A 16,200-nucleotide genomic window follows, 5' to 3' on the forward strand; every position below is an offset into this window, starting at 1 on the left:
AATAATTATATTTTTTTGTATATATAATTGAAGTATTGGATTTCAAATAGATAACAAATACAGATAAGAATCAGATATTTGAATACAAATGGGTGATGAGAATAACGGTTTTTTTTTTTTATTACTTTTTTGTAGGAAAAAAAAAATTAAACTAAAGGTATGTTATTTCATAATTTGCATGTGGATATTTTGGTACGCCAAAAATTAAAAACGAAATAGGAGAATCTTCTCATTAATAGTATAGATATATAAAATGAATATCTCTTTAGATAAACACAACAAAAAAAACCACCGCATACCCTTGGTGCGATGGTCACTCCACAAGTATAAGTGCTTGTGGGGTGTGTGGGGCAAAAGTCGGGATTTAAGTCTTTAAGAGAGAGTTTCACACACACATACACTTGATGATGCCGAAAAATCACCAGTAAGCCACACGGTCCTCGCGCGCTCCAAATAGCATCTGCACAGCAAAAAGAAAGGACCTAGCAGAGAGCATCGGTGTGGTGCCGGCCAAATACCCTCTAAAGGTCAAGTTAGAACTATTCTCACAACTCTAGAGTGCTAGAGAGGGTAAATTATGCGTACCTTGGTTCGTGAGAGCGCTTGGGTTTTTATAGTAGTAGGGCTTGACCCCTTTTCCTTGGAGTAGAAGTCTTTTTCTTATAGGAGTCTCCTTGGGCGTATTTTGTGGGATCCTTTCCATATAGGAATCCTTCTTAGGTTTCATAAAACGTGGAGGGCAAGCCATTTACTTATATACGCAAATGTGGTTAGCAAGCATTCTTTGACTAGTACCGTCAGCTTATATTATGCCTTCGATCTTCATACCGTTAGCTTCAGGATGACCCTTCAGCTTTATTATCCCGTCGGCCTATGGTGCCTCTCCTTACAACTTTATCCTGCCGTCAGTCATTAAACAAAGGCTGACGGCCTAGTAGATACCGTCACCCATAAATCGTCGGCTTATCTTACTTGACCAATCTCTTTTATCCTTATTAGTTGCCCCCTACTCCATATCTCCGTCACTTTTTATACTGACGGGTTATGGAGTTGATGTTTTTGTTGATTGTGTTATTTTTAAAGAGGCGGGAAAATTATTTACATGGGTCTCCTCGAGCCGCCGTGCACTTAATGCTTTGGACAGGTGGCATGTTCTTATTGGCTTTGCTTCTGACGAGGGCGTCGCTTCGTCATTTTTCTCTATTTCATTCTTGCTGATTGAGAGAGAGACCGTCGCCCTTATTCTCGTCAACTAAACCTTTACTTTCGTCAGCTTATCCGTCGCTACCCTTGAAGCCGTTCTTCTCCAGAAGGTCATCTTACCAGTAAGTTCCATCTCCTCTTCTTTTTCATTTTTGCCTATTTCATTAGTGAGGACGTCAGCCTAGGTACTTAGATTGGATCCATCACTTGTAGGTAGGCAGATGTCAGGTGACGCGTCGTGTGAGGAGTCGTCAGTCCGCGAAGGAGCGGGCTACGACGAGGCCTTTGGTTCTGGTGATGAGTCAAAGGACTTCTTGCCTTCGTTAGAGAGAGAGACGTCAGCCCGATCTCCTAACGGTGATGAGAGTTACACTGAAGGAGATAAGGATGAAGTAGAAGAGGAAAGAGGAGAGGACGGAAATGACGGGGATGACATAAATGTTGACGGAGATGATAGTGACGGAGATGAGGGATCCAGTGGAGGGACCTCAGAGGGTCCCGGAGATAACCGTCCTTTCATTCTCCCTGAGGATCGGGCCGTCAACAAATTTTTACCTAGGATGAGTGATAAGGTTTTTAGGGAGTTGCGCACTCGATACCAAATCCCAGACCATATCCCGATCTGTCTCCCTAGAGAGAATGAGAGTTGTTACTCAGGGAGAACCACTGACGTTGGCATGTATGATGCCATGTTTGCTGCGGGCTTGAGATTACCGTTGACGGCCCTACACTGTCAGCTTGCTGACTTCCTGGGCCTGTCCGTCACTCAAATTGCCCCAAACGCCTGGAGGACCTTTATTGGAGCTGAAATCTTGTGGGGCCGTCTAAGTGGAGGACACCGTTAGCTTACCTTTGACAAATTTTTTTACTGCTACAGGCCCCATCATATTGCCTCGTCTAAAGGGACATACCATTTTAATACCCGGGAGAAAAGTTTGAGGCTGGTATTAGATATGCCAGATTCCAATAGGAACTGGAAAAGTAAATATTTTTTTGTTGAAGGGACGGATTGGGTTTGCCGTCAGGAGGAATGGGCGACGATGCCTCGTGGTTATTTTGACAACACTTGGGCTTTTGTCAGGGATTCAGGTTAATCCCGTCAACTATGTTCCTTTTGTTTTTGAAGTGATGCTACTAACACCTCTTTTTCCTTTTCAACCCATACCCGTCCCCACATAACCGACGAACAGGAGAAGTTCATCCGTCGGGTTCTGGAAATCCCTTTGGAGGAACGTAAGTGTAGGGATTTGATCACCTTGACACTATTCATTTATACTGTGGAGGTCCAGAGCCGTTAGCTGAAGCTCGAAGGTTGGACGAATTTTCACGTCGACGTGAGTAGATTTCTTATTGGCTTTGTCAGTTTACTCCTCCATCTCTTGTTCTAACTGTTTTTTTTTTTTTTTTTTTTTTTTTTTTTTTTTTTTTTGTATTGTAGAGATGGAATCTGCTAAACAGAGGATAAGGGCTGCTGCAACCCGTCAGAAGGAGGAGAAAAGGGCAAAGGAGGCAGGAGGGGAGACCTCGTCAACCCCTAAGGCCGTCATTAAGGCGGCGAAGAGGAAGCCCGACGGGAGTGACGGCAGTCCGTCTAAAAAGGCCACTGTCACTCCTGGGGACGGTGCTCTAAAGGAAAAATCCCCTCTGAAGCCAAGCCATGGTGCGGGCAAGGGGGTTATGACTTCTTCTGGTCCCGTCAACGAGGGTCCCTGCTGCCTCTTGACTCATAAGGACTACGTCGTCGGGGAGGTTGAGTCCCTAATAAAATCGACGGACATAGAGTCTTGTGATCTGTTGGGGACAAAGGATTTAGGGGCGTCAACCCTTTTTGATCTCACCAGGGTATGCTTACTACTTTTTGGTCGAACTGATTTTATTTTGTTTTGATAAACTTTGACTGACGGCTGTGTTCTTTTCTTAGGCCTTGGTGTGAGTCAAGGCCTTTCAAGACCGTTGCGTCGCGAAGGAGGGAGTCATCACCCGAGTACGGAAGCATAATGCAAATCTGATGAATGAACAGGGGCAGTACAAGAATGCCGTCCGTACGCTGAACCAGGAGTTGAAAGAAGTTAGAGAGAAGCTGGTGGAGGCCAACCGTCAGAATGACAAGCTAAAGGAGTAGGTGACGGATCTAGGCCAAAGGGTGCAGATGGCTGGGGCTGACACAGTTTGAGACTTTAAAGCGACGCAATCGTTTATTGACTCCTGTGCCGAGTATTATGGCACTGGGTTTGATGATTGCCTTAAGCAGGTTGCGTTAGCCTTCCCAAAGCTGGACTTGTCTGGAATTACCATGGATGATGGAGATGACGGCTCCTCTCAGCCTAATCCTACTCCGGAGTCTGACGGCGTCGTTGTCCTAGCCTAGCCTGCTGCAAACCCTCCTACTCCTACTTCCAACACTCCAGCTGTGTTTGTAGATGTTGATAATCAGAAAGCTGACGGGAATCCTACTGACGCTCCTGCTCAGTTTTATTTATTTGTACTTCAACCTTGTATTTCAATTATTTTGCAAATAATCGTTGTATTTTGATTATTTTGCAAACAATTATTTAAGTGCTCGTTTGGTTTTCTCGGGCTTTTGTTTGCATACAGTTGTATTTATGTTATTTCCGTCGCTTTCATATCTTTTAATCAGTGATTGATCCATACGAAGTCCTGGTAAACATTCCCGTTTGTTTTGGGAACCCGTCAGGTTTTTTGGCGACTAATGTGTATATCCTTCTTATCTCATCAGTTTCAAGGGTTTCCTTTTGGATTTTCGGCCTTGTTCATCATTTTTCAAGGTCCGTCAGCTTGGTTGCATTATCCAAGTACTGGTTTCGTCGCCTGGAGCCCGTCGGCTTTGCAGCTTCGCCCGTTAGTTGCACCGTTTTTATTACTTTACTTACTTTAATATGGCCGTCAATTTCCTAATTTCCAGCCATCTTATGGACTTAATGTAAGTCCGTTGGTCCTATAATGGCCCAATCTGTTTGGTGAGATCATCAGTTTTTCAGTTTTAGTTTGTTATGGGCTTGATGAACTTGTCACCTTTGTAGGCCCGTTGGTTTTTGAACCTTGTCCATATGATGATAGCCTCATCTATTAGGACCGTCAGCTTTTTAGCTTTTAGTTTGTTATGGACTTGACGAACTTGTCATCTTTGTAGGCCCGTTGGTTTTAGAACCTTGTCCATATGATGATAGTCTCATCTATTAGGACCGTCAGCTTTTTAGCTTTGGTCTGTCATAGGCTTGATGAGCTTGTCATCTTTTGTAGGCCCATTGGTTTTAGGATCTCGTCCATATGATGATAGCCTCATCTATGGGACCGTCAGTTTTTTAGCTTTAGCCTTGATGACCTTGTCATCTTTTGTAGGCTCGTTGGTTTTAGGACCTCGTCCATATGATGATGGCCTCATATATGGGACTGTCAGCTTTTTAGTCCGTGTATTATGGACTTAGTCGTTTTGGTTGTTCACTTTTGTGAACTTAGTTGTTCACTTCTGTGGACTTTAAACCGTAGATTTCTAAAATAGATACTTCAACAATTTTGAATAAACTCCTCTTATTGCCATGCATTTGTAAATAAAAGTAATTCTAAAACCAAATCCTGCCTTTTGGGCTTAAGAAAAAGAGGTATTGTTGCAAAAAACTAAAGTAAATGATAAAGCTGAGGAGTAAGACTAAAATCTGCTGAAATGTAAATAAAAAAGGTTGGTCTTCATGCTGCCGCTCCTACTGGTAATACTTTCGTAGGTGCTCGGTGTTCCATAGGTGTGGCAGTTTCTGTCCTTCCAATGTCTCTAGGTGGTAAGTGCCTTTCCTCTGCCACGACGTAACTCGGTAAGGTCCTTCCCAATTGGGGCCGAGTTTCCCTTGGGTAGGGTCCCTAGTGGCGCTCATGACCTTTCTAAGAACAAGGTCTCTAACTTGGAAGTCTCTGTGTTAGACCCGAGAGTTGTAGTGTTTGGCCATGCAGTCCTGGTACCTAGCGAGCCTTTATTCTGCCGCCGCCCTGATCGTTGTAGTCGCATTGCCTCGTCGTTTTTGTTCTCATCATGGTTGTGCACCCTGTAACTCGTGAACCCAACTTCGGCTGGGATGACTGCTTCACTTCTGTACGTCAGTCGGAATGATGTCTCTCCTGTGGGTGTCCTTGCCGTCGTCCTGTATGCCCATAGTATGCTTGGCAATTCTTCAGGCCATATACCCTTTGCCCCCTCGAGCCGAGTCTTGATAATCTTGAGCAAGGATCGGTTCGTGACTTCGACTTGGCCATTAGCCTGAGGGTGGGCGGGGGAGGAGTAGTGGTTCTTTATTCCTAACTGTGAGCAAAAATCCCGGAAGGAGTCGTTGTCGAATTGTCTCCTGTTGTCCAAGACAAAGATTCTAGGAATGCCAAACCTGCATATGATGCATCTCCAAACAAAGCTTCGCACATTCTTCTCCGTAATGGTGGCTAAAGCTTCATCTTCCACCTATTTTGTAAAGTAGTCAATGCCCACTACCAGGAACTTCAGTTGTCGTACTGCTGTAGGGAATGATCCCATAATATCTAACCCCCATTGTGCGAATGGCCATGGGGCTGTCATCGGGGTCAGCTCCTCGGTTGGTTGTTTAATAATATTGCCGAACCTTTGGCATTTGTCACAGGTCTTGACATAAGCTTCGGCGTCCTTCTGCATGGTGGGCCAATAGTACCCTGCTCGCACAAGCTTGTGTACCAATGATCTAGACCCTGAATGGTTTCCGCAGATTCCTTCGTGTACCTCTCTCATGACGTAGTCTGCCTCTTCCATACCCAAGCATCTCAGATATGGTTGGGAGAAGCCTCTTTTGTACAGGATGTCTTTTATTAGGACGAACCTTGTTGCCTACACCTTCAGTTTTCTTGCAGCCTCCTTTCCGTCTGGTAAGATCCCGTCTTTTAAGTATGACACCAACGGCGTGGTCCAGCTACTGTTGGAGCTTATTTCCTGCACGTTGCTGGGATCTATTAGTGGAGAAAGTTGAACGAATGAAAGTACATTACCAGGGATGACCATATGTTCTGCTGAAGTGGCCTTTGCGAGGCGATCGGCTAGCTCGTTTTCTCCTCTGGGAATTTGGACGATTTTGGCTTCTAGTTCATCCACTCTCGCCTTTACTTGATCAAGGTACCTTTTCATCCTTTTGCCCTTGCACTCGTAGTCTCCATTTATTTGGTTTGTAATGACCTGAGAGTCGCAATAGATGACTACCCTCGCGGCTCCTGCTGCTTTGGCGAGGTCGAGTCCTGCTATTAATGTTTCATACTCTGATTCATTGTTGGTAGCGGGGAAGTCGACACGGACTATACATTCAATTGTATCCCCTTTGGGCGATAGTAATACGATGTCGGCCCCTTTGGTTTACCTGTTGGATGACCCGTCCATATATATGCTCCAATGAGGGGACTCTTCTGCCCCCTTGTCTTCATCATGAGTGAATTCTGCTATGAAATCTGCGACGATCTGTCCCTTGATGGCGGTTTGTGGGCGGTACTGGATATCAAATTCGCTCAACTCTATAGCCCATAACGCCAATCGACCCGCAGCCTCAGGATTGCTCATCGCCTGTCGTAAGGGTTTGTCAGTCAGGACATTCACCGTATAGGCTTGAAAGTACGATTTGAGCTTGCGGGCTGCCGTAACTAATGCAAATGCAAGTTTTTCCATGGGCGGGTATCTTTCTTTAGCACTGCGTAGCGCCCAACTCGCGTAGTATACGGGCTTTTGTACTCTTTCTTCTTCTCTGACTAAGGCAGCACTAATGGCTGCGGGGGAGACGACTAGATAGAGAAAAAGCTCTTCTCCTGGCTGTGACGGGCTTGCAGTGGTGGGGAGGAGAGATAAGCCTTCAATTCCTCAAACGCTTGCTGGCATTCGGCAGTCCACTCGAATGATCTCTTCAGCGTGCGGAAGAAGGGCAAACATTTTTCCATCGCCCTTGACATGAACCTATTCAGTGCCGCTATTTTTCCGTTGAGGCTTTGTACCTCCTTCACATTTCTTGGTGGCGCCATCTCCATAATGGCCCGGATCTTGTCCGGGTTTGCCTCGATTCCCCTTTGGGACACCATAAATCCTAGGAATTTTCCCGCTGTCACCCCAAAGGCATATTTTCCTGAATTGAGCTTCATGTTGTAAGAGCGAAGGGTGTTGAATGTTTCTTTGAGATTTTCCAGATGATCTTCCTCCCTTTCGGCTTTTCACTAGCATGTCGTCAACGTAGACCTAGACATTCCTCCCAATCTGTTGCGTGAACATCTTGTTCATAAGTCTTTGGTATGTTACGCCTGCGTTCTTTAGGCTGAAGGGCATCACTTTGTAACAGAAGAGGCCTTGGCTGGTCACGAACGAAGTTTTTTCCTGATCAGCTTCGTGCATTCGGATTTGGTTGTACCCCGAGAAAGTGTCCATGAAGCTCAGCAACTAGTATCGAGCCGTTGAGTCTACTAGGATGTTGACCCTTGGGAGGGGATAGCTATCTTTGGGGCAGGCTTTGTTAAGGTCGGTGAAGTCCACACACATCCGCCATTTCCCGCTAGCTTTTTTTACCATTACTATGATCGCTAGCCAATCAGGATAGTATACTTCCCTAATGAAGCTTGCTTCTTGTAGTTTTTGGACTTCTTCTGCTATGGCCCGATCTCGTTCGGGGGCGAACACTCTCTTCTTCTGTCGGACAGGTGGAAAGGCGGGCGATACATTCAACCTGTGCACCATAACTGAAGGGTCTATTCCTGGCATATCTTCATGACTCCAAGCGAATACGTCTCAATTACCTCTAAGGAAGGTTATGAGCTTTTGACGGATTGCGGGGTTAGCGAATGTTCCAATTTTAGTCGTTCGGCCAGGATCGGAACTGTCAAGGGGTATCTCTTCTAGCTTCTCTACTGGCTCCGTTATCGTCCGGTGCTCTTCTATACTCAAAGCCTGAACCTGATCTTTCATTTCCATCATGGCTACGTAGCATTCGCGCGTGGCCATCTGACTTCCGCGCAGCTCCCCTACCCCGTAGTCAGTAGGGAACTTAATCATTAGGTGGTAAGTTGAAATTATCGCCTTCCATGAATTGAGCGTTGGTCGCCCGAGGATAGCGTTGTAGGCAAACGAGCAATCGATCACCAAGAATGTTATGTACTTGGTTATTTGCTGAGGGTAATCGCCTACCATTACGGACAATGTGACCGCGCCTAGGGGGAATACTTGGCTCCCTCCGAAGCCTACGAGCGGGGCATTTGTCGGAATCAATCGCTCCTTGTCGATCCTCATCTGCTGGAACGCCGGGTAGTATAAAATATCTGCTGCACTGCCGTTGTTGACCAACACCCTGTGCATGTTGTAATCTTCTACCCGTAAGCTGATGATGAGCGTATCGTCATGTGGATGGTGAAGGCATCGTGCATCCTTTTCTGAGAACCCGATTATGGGGCCTTCTCTCTGTGCTATCTTCGGCACAACTCTCATCAGCTGAACATTTTGCACCGTTCGAAGGTAGGTTTTGCGGGCCTTTTTGGATGGCTTGACGACAACCATTCCTCCTACGATCATCCTTATGTCCCCTATCGGGAGCCTCGATCGCTCATTATCCCAGCGGGGATGTTGGTCTTATGGGGGTGGATCCGTTTTCTCCTTGCTAACGAACTTCTGTAGTTTTCCTTGTCTGATAAGGGCCTCAATTTGCTGCTTTAAGTCATAGCAATCAGCTGTATCGTGACCATGGTCGCGGTGGAAACGTCAATACTTATCCCTAGAACGTTTGTTAAAATCGCTCTTCAGCTTTCCCGGGAACGTCAGAGCTTCCTCATCCTTGATTTGCTTAAGGACTTGATCTATCGGGGTTGTCAACGGAGTGAAGCTCGTGAATCTTCCCCCTAGGGGCTTAGGGCGCCTCTCATCCCTTCAGTCTCCCGTCCTAGCTTTCTTTCGGCCTTGGTCCTGCCAAGTGTCTTCCGTCCTCTCTCTTTTCTTTGGCCTCTCATCTCGCGCCAACAACGTGTCTTCGGCGTTCATATACTTTGTGGCCCGGTAAAGTACTTCCGACATGGTCTTTGGGTCGTTTTTATACAGGGAGAACAAAAACTTACCCTTCTTCAGCCCATTCGTGAATGCTGCGACAAGTATCTTATCGTCGGCTTCGTCGATCGAGAGTGCCTCCTTATTGAAGCGGGATATGTAGGCTTTTAAAGTTTCATCCTCTCGCTGTTTGATACTCATCAAACAAGCCGTAGACTTCTTGTACCGATGGCCTCTGATGAAGTGCGCGATAAATTGAGCGCTAAGTTCTTTGAAGGTGCTGATGGAGTTTGGTGTCAATCAGCTGAACCAAATTCTCGCCGCGCCCTTCAGCGTTGTAGGGAAGACCCTACACATGATCACATCCGCTACTCCTTGAAGGTGCATCAGGGTCTTGAATGTCTCTAGGTGGTCCAGAGGGTCCCTGACCCTGTCATAACTGTCTATCTATGGCATGCGGAACTTACTCGGCAGGGGGAAGGAGTTGACGGGGGCGGTGAACGGCGAGTCAGTTCGGTTGACAAGGTCGTCAAGATCACTGGATACTCGCCCTTTGAGGGCGTTCATCATAACCTCCATTTGTTCCTTCATCGCCTGCATCTCTGCGATAATAGGTGGCGGAGCCATATCTGTGAGGGAAGGGAGGCTCACGTTCTGTCGCTTCAGTTTGCTCGGGGCGTTACTGGCCTGGGATCCCTCTTGGTTTCTTCTGTCAGCGCTGGTTCCTTCTTGATCAGCTCCTTGGTTGTCCAGTGCTGCGTTTTTCTGGCGCAGCTGCTCTTCCAGGTCGCGATTTTGTTTGGTGAGGCGTTCCACGGCCGCAGCGAGAGTCTTAACTTGCTACTTGAGGGCGGTCGTGGTGGTTCCTCTTCTTGAATGTCGTTAGTGGTTGCCATTGAGCGGGTGAGCACTGTGCAACTTTTGTCCGGGAAGCGGTAATATGACTTTACACTACATGAGTTCCCATAGACGGCGCCAACTGATGATGTCGAAAAATCACCAGTAAGCCACACGGTCCTTGCGCGCTCCAAATAGCACCTGCACAGCAAAAACAAAGGACCTAGCAGAGAGCACCGGTGTGGTGCCGGCCAAATACTCTCCGAAGGTCAAGTCAGAACTATTCTCACAATTCTAGAGTGCTAGAGAGGGTAAATTATGCGTACCTTGGTTCGTGAGAGTGCTTGAGTTTTTATAATAGTAGGGCTTGACCCATTTTTCCTTGGAGTAGAAGTCTTTTCCTTATAGGAGTCTTCTTGGGCGTATTTTGCGGGATCCTTTCCATATAGGAATCCCTTTTAGGTTTCACAAAACGTGGAGGGCAAGCCATTTACTTATATATGCAAACGTGGTTAGCAAGCATTCTTTGACTAGTACCGTCAGCTTATATTATGCCTTCAGTCTTCATACCGTCAGCTTCAGAATGACCCTTCAGCTTTATTATCCCGTTGGCCTATTATGCCTCTCCTTACAACTTTATCTCGCCGTCAGTTATTAAACCAAGGCTGACGGCCCAGTAGATACTGTCACCCATAAATCGTCGGCTTATTTTACTTGACCAATCTCTTTTATCCTTGTCAACACTTAAATTAGGTTAGAGTAGAATTTCTATCTTATAAAAAAAAAAAAAAATTGAAAATAATAGATGAGAAATAGTGAGATACATATATAAATTTAAGTGGGAATTTTGTAAGAGCATTTGCATAAGTAAGTGCAAAATAGTGCAAAATAGAAAAAATGTTAAGATATGCACATTTTGACAAAAAAAAACACCCATATCAGTAGGTGTAATATTGTGCATAAATGCACAAGTGCTACAGTAACCATGCATATATGCATGGATACTGTAGCTTGTGCATATAATATTTTAGTATTTTTTTGGTAGTGTTGGGTATGTGAGAGAGAGGTAGTGAGTGAGGAAATAATAAAAAATTGTAAAAGAATAAATATTTTATTGAATAAATGTGTAAAGTAGATAAACTGATGTAGGAGTTTTGTAAAAATTAATGTGTAAAGTAGAAAAAGTAAGTTTTAGATGTAAAATAGAAGAAAAACTTATACACTTACCGATGCAATTGCTCAAACTGTCATTCTATGGTTAAGCAAGGACAGGGGCGGTGTTAGGCATGGTTCTGTTTGATTGTATGTTGTATTGTAGTAGGCTGTGGTTGTGTTTTGTATAGTACAAGTATTAGTAGTATAAGTGTCTTAAGTGCATATATCAGTATAAGTGCCTAAGTGCATATATCAGACTTGTAGGTTATAGTGTTAATTGAGGGATTGTGGTGTCATTGGCTATACGGGTTAGCTAGTGACAGTACAGGACAGTTAGAGTTAGTTAGAGGATTGTTGGTTATCATTGACAGCTGGTTGATGATGTAGAGATGTATAAGGGAAGAGACTGTTGTAGACTGATCAATCAAGCAAGTATAATCTCAGTTCAATTCTTTTTTCCTTTCTCTTTCTCTGTTTTCCATTTCCTCAATTCCTGGAGGCCCAGCTGACCTCGAATCCAGCTATACACAAGAACCATTGAATTCAACCTTAACAGGCGGAGAAAGCCTACTAATTAATTAAAAACGTGATTTGTTAAGCCTGATGAGAACTTGTAACTGAAGAACAGGGGCGGAGACAGCCAACTAATTAATTAAAAACGTGATTTGTTAAGCCTGATGAGAACGTTTAACTGAAAGAGAATATATACCACAAATCCATTCAAAGTTTAGGACGCTATCACCGGATTCTTTGTACCATGTACGTCAAATAATTTATATATAAATTTTTTTTATTAGTTTATTTTATGCTTAAAAATATTTTTGCATATATTGACTAAAATCTTGCACACCCTGATCATAGATCAATACAACCTAAAACTAAACAACAATTAGACATTTAGTGTATTATTTATGTTAGTACGAAATTGAAGAAAAAAAAATAGTAAAGTTAGCAATTGTTTAAATATTTGATTGGTTAAGTAGATATTTAGTGTAATATTTATGTATGTATGAATATGAATGTGGGAGTTAATAAATAATATAGTGTCATTATAAAAATAATGACAACTGTTTAAAAATAAATAAATAAATATTATTCAAACTTAACAAAATAAAATAGTTGAATTTAGCCACATTAACAGTAAATAATAAAAATTAATAATGAGCTATTATATAACGATTTTAAAATATAAAAACTTGTAAAAGTTGTAAAATTTCATATATTTGCATTTTTTTTATAACACGATATATTCAAGTTTTTTTATTTTTATTTTTATTTTTTATATTAAATTTTATTTAATTTAGATTTTGTAATGGCCCCTTGAAAAAAATTCATCGAGCCGCCGCGGCAAACGAACCTGCAAAAACGAAGGTGAAAACTTCATGGAAATAAACAGAAGCTGACAACAATCTTGAATTATTGGGTAAATTAAAGAATATAGAAAAGTACGGCAAGAGGAAGCAACCTAATAGGGTACGTAGTTATGCTCGAGATATAGCTAACACCTTTGGAGACATACCATGAAAAACATGCTCGAACACGATCAAAAGCATTTGTCGCATATATACTACCATACGAAAGGTTGGTTTTTACACGGTTTGGGCAATGGGGAAAAGTCAAATGTTTGCTTATAAATAATGAAACAATTCATCTTTGACAGAGAAATTATTAGCTCTTTAAGGCAATTCGTAATAACCAAGAAAAAAAACTGAGATAACGAATAAATTAATCTTTCCTATACATATATGTAAAAATAGCATTGCTTGGATCACAATTATTACCTTAACAAATTGTGAAAAAAGTAATATGATTTTAGCATTATTTGGCATGAAATTCATGTTGGTGTATATAACATGATTTTCCTATGTTGCGTGACACTCCATTCTTCAAAATTTGAGAATTATCTTTAAACAAAAAATTTAATAAAACAAAGTGGTAGCTATTTGACTGAATTTGCCAATATTTACTTGCCGAATCATTATGACAGAGGAAAGAAAGCAAATTAATAGAAATAGGTTGCATGTGGAAAATATGTTATAATCACAAACCAAACATTTTGCTTCTTCACTTGTGCATACTCTTGAGTCCAACCCATTATAAATAGGTGCCTAGCTAGACAGTCTTCAATTAGAAAGAGAAGCAACTGGCACCTCCCATAATCCAACAAAAGAAAGAAGAAAAAAAAAAAACACATTTACACTGTTCTTTCTCTCATTCAAAGTAAAACACCAGCAAATAGCAATTTTCCTGTCTCTGAAGAGACCATGTACTCTGAGCTAAAAGCTAGTGAGTCATCTATACTTATAAGTCATGACCAAGAATGGGTCATACAGATAAGTCGAGCCCTAGAGGAAGGCCTTCAAGACAATGATGAAGGTGTTCCTGTTAGCATCTTTAGCGTACCCAAAACCCTACTCTCTTTCAAACCAGAAGCATACATTCCACAACTTGTAGCCCTTGGCCCATACCATCACCACCGGCTCGAACTCCTTGAGATGGAACGCTACAAGCTCACTTCAGCTATGAGACTGCAAAAGAAACTCAAAGAAATCAAATTCCGTGACTTGGTTAACCAAATTGCGGAAAGTGATAGCTGCATCCGTGCTTGTTATCATAGGTTCTTGGAATTCGACCAAGAAACACTCTCTTGGATGTTGTCCATTGATGCTTCCTTTTTGTTGGAGTACCTCCAAACCTACTCCACAAAAATGGAAGACTCGCTTATGCGAATAACTTCTAAGATGGCGCATTTGATTGACCACACGCATCGGAAAACGGCACACCATGCAGTCCTTAGGGATATTGTCATGCTAGAAAACCAAATCCCTTTATTTTTGCTCAGGGAAGTCCACAGCTTTTATCCCTGTGAAAATCATGACGAAGTATTAGCAACAATGCTAATTGGTTTTTGCAAACATCTGTCACCCATAGAGTGCATCAATGAGCAACATTTCAAAGAAGTATGTTTCACCAAATCCCATTTGCTAGAGCTTCTCTACTACATGGTTGCACCGAAATTGCAACTTGTAGCTGATAATTCTGAGCAGGAAAAGCCAAAAGAAGACAGAGAGATTGGCTACTTCCAATCCATCTTGAAAGCACTATGTTATATTAACTTGGCCCCGCTCCGCCTTCTCATAAAGATTTTCAATTCAAAGGCAGTGAAGCTTTTAGTTACACTGCCATTTATAATCATCTCCTATCTATTGAAGCTGAAGAACAAGAGTGATATAACCAATCTCATCTCGTCAGCTGAGGCTGTGGCCGAAGATGCGCAAAGCGCATCTAATGAGATGAAAGATGATAGTCCTTTAGTAGAAGAGATTGCAATTCCTAGCGTGACACAGCTTCATAAAAATGGTGTTAAATTTCGTCCATCAAAGGGTGGCTTGGGGACTATTAATTTTGACAAATGTTCAGGTACATTTTACCTTCCAGTAATTCATTTGGATGGCAACTCTGAGGTTGTTTTAAGGAACCTCGTCGCCTATGAGGCATGTATTGCACCGGACGTGATGGTTTTTACACGCTACACGGAATTGATGAATGGAATTATTGATACTGAGGAGGACGTGAAGATTCTTAGAGAGGCCGGGATCATCTTGAACCGGCTCAAAAGCGATGAAGAAGTAGCGATGCTTTGGAATGGAATGACCAAGTCTGTGAGGGTAACAAAAGTTCCAATTCTAGACAAGGCCATTGAAGTTGCAAATGCTTGTTATTCAGGGTGTTGGAGGAACAGGATGACTTGTTTCATGAAGAAGTATATCTTTGGTTCATGGCCTTGTCTTACATTTTTAGCAGCTAACATTCTAATATTGCTGTCTACTCTGCAGGCTGCCTGTTCTATGTACAATTGTTCCAAATTGTTGGCCACCCTATGAATTTTTGCACTCTGTTGTTGCCTAGTGTATTTGACTGGCTGTATGTGAGCAACATGTGTTACCAATTCCTATTGTATTCACTAAAAATTAAATATATATATAAAAAAAAATCATTCCTTTTGAAAATAAGACCTCTAGTATATATACCATATGAGAATTTTCTTTTAGTTATTGTCACCAAAATGTTCACGGGCAAAGCCAGGGTGCGAGATGCCCCCCATTGACTCCTCTTAAAAGACTTTATAGTTGCTAATATTCAGGAACTTTCATAAATGTTTTTGGTAAAAAAACCAAAAACCCTTCCCATATTTGTATATATAAACTTCCTTGACACCGAAAAATATGGAAAAAAGATTTCCTAACTCATGCCATTTTTTTAGTGAAATCATGCCATCAGGGTTAATTATCAACATATTGTACTTATATCTCAAAAAAATGTCACCCGTTTATAAAAGAGAGAAAATTCACAACACTTTTAGTGTTTATCATTTATTAATTTTTCACACCATTTTTTAAAAAAATTTATAGTCACTGCTTTTCAACTAATGTGGCTTATATTTTACACAAAATTATTATTATTATTATTATTAAAAAGCCTCCAACGTCTTTTTTTTTCTTCTCCATATCTTGACATTTCAATTTCAAACTCTAAATTTTGTTATAAATCCAAATTTTAAATAAATCACATTCATTAACACATCAATTTATAAGCTTTATATAGCAAATTTTGTAGTACTTTTAGCAATTTTCAATTTTAATTACTTTGAAGCCAAGTTTTTAAAAACAATCAATGTAGTGCAATGTGTATACAACGTTGCATGTATGTTGTTATATATACTTTTAAAACCTTTATATGAATTTATTTTCTCAGTTTATTTTTTGGAATTAAATTAGATGTCTAAACTTAATATATTTAAATCAATCTTTTTCTTCAATCGTTAAAAACTATGAATTAATTTTTTTGTTTTTATTTTATTTTAATGATATGCAATATATACACTTGTAGTTAAGCATAATAATGAGTCTAGATCAAAATCTATTTAAAACTATGTAGATTTTGTATGAAAATTACACATTTGTTTACAATTATTTATTTAT

At 41.7% G+C, this 16,200-nt stretch overlaps 1 protein-coding gene across 1 annotated transcript; it reads left to right on the forward strand.

Annotated features, from left to right (window-relative positions):
- The first annotated feature begins 13,482 nt into the window (after positions 1-13,482).
- On the forward strand, positions 13,483-15,102 carry LOC126696186 (putative UPF0481 protein At3g02645). Its single transcript, XM_050392966.1, has one exon. The coding sequence runs from the start codon at positions 13,483-13,485 to the stop codon at positions 15,100-15,102; it is 1,620 nt and encodes a 539-aa protein (XP_050248923.1).
- The last annotated feature ends 1,098 nt before the right edge of the window (positions 15,103-16,200 follow it).

This window comes from Quercus robur, chromosome 2 (assembly GCF_932294415.1).
Source record: "Quercus robur chromosome 2, dhQueRobu3.1, whole genome shotgun sequence".
NCBI classification, from domain to species: Eukaryota; Viridiplantae; Streptophyta; class Magnoliopsida; order Fagales; family Fagaceae; genus Quercus; species Quercus robur.